General features: G+C 34.2%; 1 protein-coding gene across 2 annotated transcripts in view; it reads left to right on the top strand.

Moving 5' to 3' along the window:
* The first annotated feature begins 8,493 nt into the window (after positions 1 to 8,493).
* The window catches only part of LOC125674345 (transmembrane protein 135-like), a 68,558-nt gene continuing 65,200 nt past the window's right edge, over positions 8,494 to 11,851 (top strand). Inside the window, exon 1 of one of the 2 annotated variants that reach the window (XM_048911479.2) lies at positions 8,494 to 8,694. In XM_048911479.2, coding sequence (XP_048767436.2) covers positions 8,548 to 8,694 — 147 coding nt within the window. In that variant the 5' untranslated portion in view covers positions 8,494 to 8,547. The remainder of the gene's footprint in view (positions 8,695 to 11,851) is intronic. The other variant, XM_048911478.2, reaches the window with a different exon arrangement.

Below are 11,851 nucleotides of genomic sequence, written 5' to 3'. Positions count from 1 at the left end.
ATACCCTGAATAGTCCGCCTCTTCAACATCATCGTATAATATATTAATGCGTGTGAAACTTTTGGCATGTAGATACTTCGTAGCTGTTTAGCAATGATTGATTCACAGCGCCATGTGATTATAGGGACAAGGGGCATCAAACTCTACAGTTCGGATTTTAACCCAGAAGATAGTTGAGTACACAGTGTGTGTCGTTTGACCTTGTAAAATTTTTACCGGTAACAGTACATGTACATCGGTGCTTCAGTCCACCCCACTGTACGCTACTTAATCGCCAGCATTCTGACGTGTCAGTCATATCTACAGGGCATACTGAAAAATATATTCCATGCCAAAAAAAGGGGGGGGGGGATTAGAACATTTCTTTTTTTTTTTAAGAATTTTTTTTTTTTTTTTTTTTTTTTTTTTTGCGTTTGGTCGTGGAGGTAAATGTACAACGGACGAAAAATCAGGGGGGGGGGGTGTCCTGAAGTATCTATGGTAATAATATATGTACTGCGATCACACTTCATTATGTATGTTCATGATGGTTGGTCATGTTACTTGCCAGAGTTTAATGACTATGTATTAAGCCGAGGTTAGATCAAAACTGTAACAATTCGCTAAAGTAAGTAAAATAAAGTAGTAAAACTTGTTCAGAAAATGGGGAGACACTTCTCTCCAAGGCCGAGGATACATGAGTGCTAGATAACTTGAGGTTATAAACCACCAGTCCTAGAGTAAAGGGTGACAGAGGGGGCAGAGTAATACTGTGTTTGTATATTTCAAATTTTGTCCATCAGGTGCACGTCGGTACCTATCACTTTATCCTTGACTCTGGTTGTAAGTTCGGACATTGGCTCTGCATGCTGTTGGTCGAGTACCTTTTCTGCCCTGTAACTCACGTTGCAAGTTTCTGTAATATTAACAGCGTATATATGCAGTTACGGACGCCGGTAAACACCGCGTACTTTGGCCACAGGAAGTATTACTAATGCGGGAAGATTTAACAAAGGGTAGAGAGAAAAATCACATGCTATTGTGATTTCATACATGTTTAATAATAGCTGGTTTTGAAAGTAATAATAGGCTCAGACTTTAAGTCTTTTATCGCGAGGATCATCGGTTATGATTGGTCTCGAATTTTAGCAATTGTTCATAACCATCAAATCTAGTAGGCTTATTACACCCGAAAGTGAGTTATGTGACAAACCCAAAGAGATCGTTTTCGATAAGAGTCGTCTAATGCGGAAAGCAATGGCGAAGGTAGATGAAAAAGCGATAGCAATTCTTGAACGAGAAAGAAAATTGCTGCCGTCTTGTTTATATCAATTTGTGCAGAAATGACAAGGTGATTAATCTTGGGCTCCATCTTGTAGAAAATAAAGGACTGAAGCAGCAACCTTGACTACGTCCATTATGACGACGAAAAGCTCCACAATACGTTTTTGGTGGAATGATAACTGTAAACGTGAATCGATAGATAAGGTGTATTTAACATTCACGTTGTTTTCAAGATAAGAAAATGAGTTTTGACAGGTTCAGATGTCACAAAAAATCTATCTTTAACTTTGATTGACAGTTTTACTAAGTAAGTAGACAGTGAATTGTTAACTTGTGCAAAATGTAGTTTATTAGGCATCCTTGTTCCACTTTAACTTTTACAAGTATGTCTCCGTAAGAGCCACCCAATGAATAGTGTTTGAGCTTCAGGTATAAGTTTACACAAAAATAAAAATAATATTTACAAACGTTGGAAATTCTAGAATTTTTCTTATTTTTAAAAGAAGTTTTATACAACGGTAGTTTCATGTCCGTAAAATAGTGTATTTTTAGTTTAAACCTTTCAAAAACATGGTACCGTGCCTGCGAAATCTATCTAGATATTAACATTTAGGGGTTGTTTTTCATATAAAATGTGTCACAGATTTTTAATCTCCATGGCACAATATTGATATACTTGTATTTCTATAGAGGCCACATATGATAGGAATTGCGTAATACTTAAGAATTTCAAAACTGTTTATACTGATTATATGTTGACATCCATTGTGTTGATAGCACGCAATGGTGCATGTGTAGACAAATCGAATAACATGTGTTATTTGTAATTCTCCTACATATCATTTTCAATACTAGCCTTGTCACTGAATCGGACCTCTGTCTAGCAACGGAGTCTGCTGTAAACAAAAGTATCATGTCATTTACTAGTAGGAAATAAATGCAATTTAATGAAGCAATGCATGTTTATGTTTGAAAATTGTTGATCTGTTGTTGCAACAGAATGTGCAAAAAAAAGTTTCATATTCAAACGCTTATTAATCAATATTCTCTTGCACAATATTGTCTGACATTTGTTTAGAAATTATTTTTGATATCGAGCATTGAAATCTTGATAACAAAAGATCTATTTTATTTATCAAGAATTCATGATATCTTAAATCAAGAAATGATTTTTTTTTATATATCAAAGGTTATATCTTTTATATGAATAACTCGAATTTTTTATATCAAATATTTGAAATAATTAATTGATATTTAAAAATAAATCCTTAGAAATTTCTTACATAAACAATTTTAGCATTTAATTTAATTTGTTTCGTTTTTGTTTTTGTTTTTTTTTTTAGATCAAGAAATTCTAGGAAATGTAGGAATTCATAAAATAGCAGAACATTATTGATTTCAAGAATTCGGTTGGAATAAAAAGCAATATGATATACTCTCAAAAGAGGGCGCGGTACGCAAGCTTCACTTTAAATACCTCTGTCATCGCCTTTATACAATTAAGATTATTGTACATGTACTTGGTGAAGCTTGCGTAACGCGCCCTTTGGTGAAAGAATGGCAAATATAACATATATACTCTAGTCTCGATCAAATTCAGAAACAATACCTCAAGCCCATAGCAATTACTCCGAATCGAACCCTAGCGAGTTGAGGCATAAATGTTCCACTGAAAAGATATCAGATTCAGTGTTTTAGAACATTTTTCTTTCTGAAAAATAAGTTTGGACTCTTCCTTGCGTGACTGTTATGCAAGATGAATGTGACACCGTTGATGACCCCGATTTCAATATCAGTGGCGGATTTAAGGGGGCGCAGCCCCCCCCCCCCCCTAAGATTTTCAAATTTAAGGTAAATCGTGGTATCTTGTTTTTAAAAAAAATGTACTAAACGATAAAAGAAGCAATAATTTCTTCCACTCTCGGAGAAATAAATAACAAAATCTTATGATTTCTTGAAATACTTTATTGGGAGAACTCAATTTTTTCCAAAATTTGCGTCATTTTAATGAATTTCACCTTATAAAAAATGATAGAAAATAGTACAAATGACTAAATAGGAGACATATTTCAAGTTCTATAAAACCTGTAAAATCCAGGAGCTTCCGGGGGTTTTGCCCCCTGGACCCACTGGGGGCCTCAAGGCGGCCCCCAGACGCCCTGCCTCATAAAGTGGCGCCCCCACCACAATTCCTGGATCCGCCCCTGAATACAATATTTTCAAATAACTCTGATAAAGTATCATTTATTGAGTTTATACAAGGAAATCCCAATTATTATTTTTAACATTTCTCGAATCAACAGCATAAAAATGTACGACTTTTCAACACTTTACACGACCATTCCTCACGATGAATTAAAAACCAGGCTTTTTGACAAAATAGACAGTTGCTCCTTCAATAAAAATGGAACACAGAAATATCCATATGTTCTGTTCAGTCATCCAAAAATTACCTTGTTAAATATCACTCTGGTTCAATACACAAGTACTCCAAAGTTGATATTTCAAAGAAGATGTTGGAATTCCTCATAGATAATTTGTACATAGTATTTGGTGATCGGGTCTTCTAACAGTCGGTTGGGATTCCCATGGGCGCAAATTGTGCTCCATTATTAGCCGACCTGGTTTTTTGTTTGTTTTTTATTTGTGTGCATTTTTACGAGGCAGAATGTATTCAAATACTTCTACATGAGAAGATAGAATCTCTTGTCGTGGCGTTCAAGCCGACATTTAAACATATCTACGACGTTTTATCAATTAACAGTACTCATCTTCATTCGTATGTCGATTCGATATATTTAAGTGAACTCAAAATCTAAAACACCATATGGTCTTCCATATCTGCTTCATATTTGGATATATACATAGGTGTCAACGGTGGACAAATAACACAACTTTATGACAAACTTCAGTTTCTCCACCGTCAACTTCCCATATTTGTATAGCAATATTCCAATATCACCTACTTGTGGTGTGTATGTCTCTTAATGATTCGACACTGAGAGCAAGTTCTGTGTATGATCAATTTTTAAATGAAGGCAGCGCAAAAAAGGCCAACTTTGCAAGATTTTATGTATTCAAGGTATCCTTGCGATATCAAGAAGAGTAAATTCATAATCTTACGAAACATGAAACGATTTATAATTGTGTCATCAACGACCTTGATTAAAGTTCACTCTGATCTTCTTGCCGTAATTTATATAAGTATACCTATATGTTTCAATGTAATTCAATATTACGTTTCGCCTATCTACAATTTTAATTTGGTTTAACGTAGGAAGAAGTTTAACATTTTTGTCATCTATTGTAAAATTACTGGTGTTAAAAATCAAATTCATTGATATAAAGCTTTCCTATGTATTTCATAATATCATGAACGTGAATTTTTCGTATCAATAGTTCAAATTATCAATATCAAAAAATACAAAATTTGATTTAATGAATGATTTGGTAAACAAATTGATATAAGAAATCTGACTAAATTTTTGATATCAATTCGAATTATTAATATTAATAATCCAATGTTATCGATCAAATGGAATTTGTTGTATCTATAATTCGCATCTTTCGATAATTTGATGTTTTGATAGCAAGTTAAGACTTATTTATTGATATGAATAAATGAGCAATAATTATGCGCATCCCATTACCGTATATCTAAAAAAGAAAATGATTACTTTGCATCATCTTGCCCTAAAGTTACGTATCCTTGATGGATTTCTATAACAATGTGATATCCATATGTTGACAAGACAACATCATAATCAGTTAAATAAAATTTTCACATTCATAAAGAAAATTCAAACCACCTCCGGCGGAAGTTTGGAAGAGTACCCATTTTGTTGTCATTCCGCCAATTCTTTTTTTTTTTTCATCTTAGGCTACATGGTGTTGCTTTATATCCCAAACTTCCCCGATTAGCTCCCTTTCCCGTACACCCTACCACTCACTTTCTCCATTTATGTTTGATACTGTAGTATTGTTAAGTGGATCTACTATAGTGTTTTTACACTAGACAATTGAATAATTTCCTCAACAGTGAAATATATAGATATCATTTATTAATTGACTTGTAAATAGTCAGAAAGTTTCCCAAAATTTTCAAGTGCAAGCTTACGTAATTTCATTGGGAAAATTGTCATATTTATTTTACCGGTATTACCATAAATCCCATATCTTTAACAGGTATAATCTGTTTAGGGAAACATTATCTTAACAAATACAGCAAAAAATTACACAATGTCATGGTGATTTAATGCAATAGAAAAGTGATCTGATTATAAAACTAAGATAAGCAGCTTATATTTAAACAGCTTCCTTCAGGAAATTTTAAAATAACCGTTTTTATACAAATTTGGATTTTAGAAAGCCCATATTTTGCACAGGTGCTTGTGGACAGGACAATATATGATGTATTATGATCGGTGATATGACATTTTTAAAAAACGGTTTCTATGCGAGATTTGTGTATTCCATTGAAATATATAAACTCTGAAGTTACATATTTTATCAAAAATACGTCCTAAATACCCAAGGAATTGAACATTTAAAAATACAAGAAGGGGGGTACCGGAAGTCCTGTCCACAAGCACCTGTGATATTTTGTAGAGGTCGATATTGTCATAACTTTCTTTTTAATTGTTGCTTAGCATACATAACACGCTATCCGAGTCATATGACAGAAGACCCCAGTCCTACACTGCTAGTGAAGGCCTGCAACAAAACTTCCGTTTGCAAAATGCTCTCTTTACAATAAAAACATGTATCTATAATGCCCAATAGATATGTATCGGGGACTTTAATTGGTGCAGCTGTCGTTTATATCTGCGGAAACAGCTTTGTAAACAACAACATTTTGATCACCAGACCACCACAAATTAGCATTATTTTCGCGGTGTAGAAATGAAAAAATAATTCCATATTCCCTTTTTTTTCTCCACTCAGATTCTCATTTTTCTGCCAAATACAACGTAGTTCATCATATTTTCATTGTACACAGTTTGTCATCTTCCTTGTGCACCTCTTGTTATCCAAGTTTTTCTACGAGTTCCCGTTATCGTGCATAGCTCAGTGGTATAGTGAACATGGTCTAAAGGTCCTAGGTTCGAGAGACGACCCGTTGAAAGAGCTGTTCCTTCGCCTAACGGCGTATTTTTGTTTTAAATTGTTTGGGTTTTTTTAGGGGGTGGGGTGTTTGTTGATTGTTTTTTCTAGGTTTGGTGTTGTTTTGTTTTTTAAGAGAGATGGGGAGTTGTATCACTATACTCGTTGACACTATATATAGAGAACCTTCCCTTCCGAATGGCCAATATAGCACCTAGGTAAAAATGTGGTTCTTCACCTTGAGTGAAAGATTCTTGAAATGACGTAAAACTTCAAATCATAGGGTGCCGTTTTACTATTGATTGTTTATTGGTTGATATATTAAAAGTAAATAAGAATTGATATATGTTTAGAATTAAAATTTAAATTCCCGATGTTATGAATTACCGACTGACATTAGATCTTGATGAAATTTTTAATCGCCAATATCAATACACGTAATAAGCAAGTCGTCCTTAAAGTTTTTTAAAAGTTGATTTTTCCCTTTTTAATGTAATACTTAGTAATTCGTATTTTTTTTTTTTTTTTTTTTTTGGTTTAAAGATAAGCCATAATAAACCAGCACTGTATGCCACGGAGTTGGTTGATGAGAGTATCGATGTCTGCTGACGTCTACTGATTGTTGAATATTTTCACGATAATCTCAGAAAAATAGCTTGGGGGAAAGTCCCGAGAAAAAAAATGTCAATGTAATTGTTAGGTTATAAAAGGACAAGGTCGTTCATATCGTACTACAGAACGTTTTGAGAGAGAGAGAGAGAGAGAGAGAGCAATATTTATTTATTTTTGCTTAACATATATGTTACTTTAAAACTAATTTGATGAATATGTGGTTATTTTAGAAACACATATGAATTGAAAACACACACACACACACACACACACACACACACACACACACACACACACACATATATATATATATCTATCCAAATTGTGTTTTAAAAAAAATCACAGTGTCCGGTATAAAATATTAAAAGAAATAGAATAAACAGTACACAAAGTTAAAAATTTTTAACTTTGTGTACTGTTTATTCTATTTCTTTTAATATATATATATATATATATATATTAAAAGAAATAGAATAAACAGTACACAAAGTTAAAAATTTAACGCAAGCGCTTTCATTTTATAATTAAGGATTATAAAATGAAAGCGCTTGCGTTAAATTTTTAACTTTGTGTACTGTTTATTCTATTTCTTTTAATATTTTATACCGGACACTGTGATTTTTTTTAAAAACACAATTTGGATATATATATATATATATATATATATGTATATACGTGTGTGTGTGTGTGTGTGTGTGTGTGTGTGTGTGTGTGTGTAAACATGTACTTCCATGCATCAGTACAAGTCAAGCTATGAAAGTGATCACGCTGGGGGAGGGGTATATCTTTAATTAAAGTTTCACAAACACATCTTGTTTCACAATTACATGTGTCACAGGATTTCCCTCTCCCAATTTATCATTCCGCACACGATTTAAAAATAAATCTAGATATTAAACACGAATAAAAATTTTAGGTAAATTTCTATGACATAACGTTATATAATTCGTACAGATGCATGTATTAAAGTAAAAAATAATCCAAACAAAAACAAAAAACACCGAAACCATGATTTCTAGAATATCTGACACGCATGATTTATTTAATTTTTTGTTGAGAATGCCATTCCACTTTTTGGATGGATTTTATATGTTTTGATTACTAACAGCAGCTGAAATCTGTGTATCAAGCATTATAATTATAAAAAGGATATTCATGTGATTTCCTTCAAAGCATTTAGGTCCATTGATCATCATTAAACCCTCAATAACCCTCAATATGTGAAGAACAAAAATGCTGTATATATCAAAAAGATTTCTTTCATGCAAATTTTATAAATAAATTTGGACGCAAGATCAGACGTAGACTTTTTATGCCAAAGAGGGTTGAGGAGTGTTGAATCAATACATCTACTCCAGCAATGTATACATGTGGGTAGAGTTGAAACAGATAAATTCCCCCCCCCCCCCCCCCCCCCCCCCCCCCCCCCCCCCGAGAACTCTGACTAGGTTAAGTTATATAGACTCTTCCATACACGTGGGGTTGTTTACCTTATTGACAGGAAAGAGCTATCTCGAGCATAATATATACTTCATGCCGATTGGTCAAAACTCGATACCGTAAACAAAAATGGCGGTCTTCGGAAAGCCAAAGTCGGTGACCTGCACATGTTATGAAATTGGACACACATGGACACCTTCTTGTCTCTATGCATCAGTAGATGTAGCTTTTGTAGTTTTCAAACAAGCTTTGAAAGTATATGGAACACTCTATACGGTATGAAAAACACTAATTTTGACCTTGTTTACCACCCAATCTCGACTTTGGACTTTAACAGTTTTATAGAAAATGCAAACAAGTTACATTTTAATGTATCGATGATAATTACTCTGTTATTATAGATGAGTGCAAAAATATTATTATGGAATCATAAAGAAACTAGTGAACGCGATGCCAGAATATATGACGTAAACCACTTTTCTTAATCTGAGATTCCTCTGACTCTATATTCAAATATTGTGACATGTGCAAGGCAGAGTCAGAGCGGAGGCTGTTTGATTAAATTTCAGCGACACCAGCTGGTGTCACTACTCTGCCTACCTTTTACAACTTTATTTCGCAGATCGAACTTCTGAGACGCGAGGATTTAGTAATCGGAGCATTATTCTAAAAGTTAAAATCATTACTACCTTGACCATGATTGGAATTGTTTATTTGTATGCTGACGTCATGCTCAAAGAAATTGAATGGTGAGGAAGCGACTCAATTCAAAGTGATTCTTCATTTGTCAATGTTAGGATCGTTTAAATGACGATAGTGTTATATCTGCCATTATTAACTTGTGTCATAATCTGACTACTGAATCCTCACATTCAGAAGCAAGATCCATGAAATAATGTTATAAAAGATAGGAAAAGTATAGTGACACCAGCTGATGTTGCAGAATTCCCATTTTTTTTATATGGCCTCTACTCTGACTATCTCCGTCGCATGTCACAATTCAAAAGCAGGGGTAAGAGTCGGAGAAATCTTCGATTAAGAGTGAATTTACTCTGTTCTATTTCAACCATATTCACCAGTTCTTTTTAGCATGACAGCAAACAAATGAATATTTTAATGTACCCCTCCATGAGATTTCTGAATTATCTCAAATTTACCGTGACATCATTCAAACAAAATCACAAGGGTTTGCCACATTTTTCTATATAGTATCTAGCCTCAACCTGCATCTTGAGACTTTTTCAAAGCAATATGGAATGCATATTTAGGGTGAATTTGATGAAGACGACACTTAAAACACTAGAGTTGAATTTGTGCATGCTCAGCTATTGAGCTTCATATATTAAAAATTTGAAATAAAGCATGTGTACATCATGGAGGAGGGGCATGCAAAAAATCCTCTTGTCAATGAACTTACTGCAACTGGTTGTTATTATTTTATGTCTTCTAATTGTCATATACTCATTTGCAATTGCAAATTGTTGAATTAGTAAAAGACAATTAGAAAGAAATTGTTATAGTAGTATTGCAGTGCATATAGTGAATTCAGCATCTCAACAGTCTGTGTAGTTGCTAGTGCTCTGTAAAAGTTTCCTATTAACTTCCACTTCAATTCTAAAACTAAAATCAAGAAATTGAAAAAATATAAGGCAAATCATATTTTGTACCGTGTTTTTATCAATGTTGTATATTTCAAAGCAAAACAATCTTCACACTACATCTCTTTCTAGCATGCCACCATTTTGGAACGCTCGTCACTCCTGCTAAAATGGGGAGTGTACTCGCAGAACATGAATTTAACACTAGTGTCAATTTACAACTCTAGTTACCCATGTGACTCGTGTTGTTTCAAGATAAGAGCTCTTCTGTGTAGGAGGTGCATTTATTGGAACTTTGAATGCCCAAGTGGGACAGAGTGGACCTACAGGCGAGGAAGATGATAAAATGTATTAAAACTGGCGAAATGTTTTACTAAAGTGGAAACATAAAAACATATTTGCAAGTAATATCCTAGATATGATATGTTTGAGCTAAGAAATAAGTAACATGATATAATAAGAATTACTCCCCGAATACCCATCATTTACATAGTTTGTGGTGAAACTGCACATGAGAAACTTACTGATCACATTCACTTACGAAGTGATGGATATTTGTCCCACTCCTGCATGTAAACAAATTGTTTCGCACCTTAATGTGTACGAGAGTTCTCTACAAGGAAATAACTTGGGCGTATCTGGAAACTTGCATTTTGAATTTATCCTTATAGTGACAGTTCCTGTTCAGTACTCAAACTGTGAAGAGGAAAATGGTCATTTTCAACATTGGTAGATGAAGCCATATTAACCTTTTGAAGCACTTCTAGTTGAAATGTGTAGGCCCATGTCACACAACATTTTTTTTCTACAAATTATGAGGCATAATGAAATATTCATTGATTGAATTATATGCATGGTTTTATTCAGCTTTTAGATGTTACTACCCATTTCATATTTAAGGGGAATTTTTAAGAATGCAATCTTGAGCTTTCAGAGGAAGGGGGGGGGGGGGTGGAACTTTAAATTATGATATATCAAAACAGCTTTAACTGATCGATCTAAAGGAAATTTTAGTGGTCAAATCTGGAGATGCTCCCCACCCCAGACAATTACAGATCGATATGTAAATGGATTGATTTCTGAGTGATTATTATCTATATATATTGTTAGTCTTTGATAATTATAGAGAATGATTTAAAGTGTATAAAATTGATTTTTGTTAGAATTCTCATACAACCGCAAAAACTGAGATCCCGTGTCAGAGCAGGTGTGGCACGATAAAGATCCCTACCTGCTCAATGGCCATAAGTGCCGAGCATAGGCCTAAGTTTTGCAGCCCTTCACCGGCAGTGGTGACGTCTCCATATGAGTGAAATATTCTCGAGAGGGACGTAAAACAATAATCAATCAATCAGTTGCCCATGGCATGCTTCACTTTAGCATTGCTAATCTTATCTGCGCTTGATGGTGGACAAAATTCAAAGAGATAAAGAAACCACAGTGATTTTCAGATAGTGGTTGGTGGTGGTGGGGGGGGGGGGGGGGGGGGGGGTGAAAATTACAGATGTGAAAAAATCTCTGGGTCTGAGGGACAACACTGGACTTCATACAGTAAAATAGGCTTATAGTGAAATGCTGGGGACGGACAATTTTGATTCCTTATAATTGTGATTTGTTATAACCAGTAAGCTCATAATATGGTTTAAAACTACAGTGAATGAAAATCACTTTTGCTGTAAGTGTGCATAAGTGTGTCCACTGTAACCATTTTTTACTGCACTTTGCCTAAGACATTTTGTGAGAGACTGCATCATCCATGTACAAGTCCTGGGTCAGATCAACGTTTCTCTCTCAGTGTTATACAGTTTTGTTCTTTCTTTGCTGTAAGCCATGAG

Source organism: Ostrea edulis, chromosome 3 (genome assembly GCF_947568905.1).
Source record: "Ostrea edulis chromosome 3, xbOstEdul1.1, whole genome shotgun sequence".
NCBI lineage: Eukaryota > Metazoa > Mollusca > Bivalvia > Ostreida > Ostreidae > Ostrea > Ostrea edulis.
The sequence above is the reverse complement of the archived record's forward strand: the minus strand, read 5'-3'. Positions and strand labels throughout refer to the sequence as shown.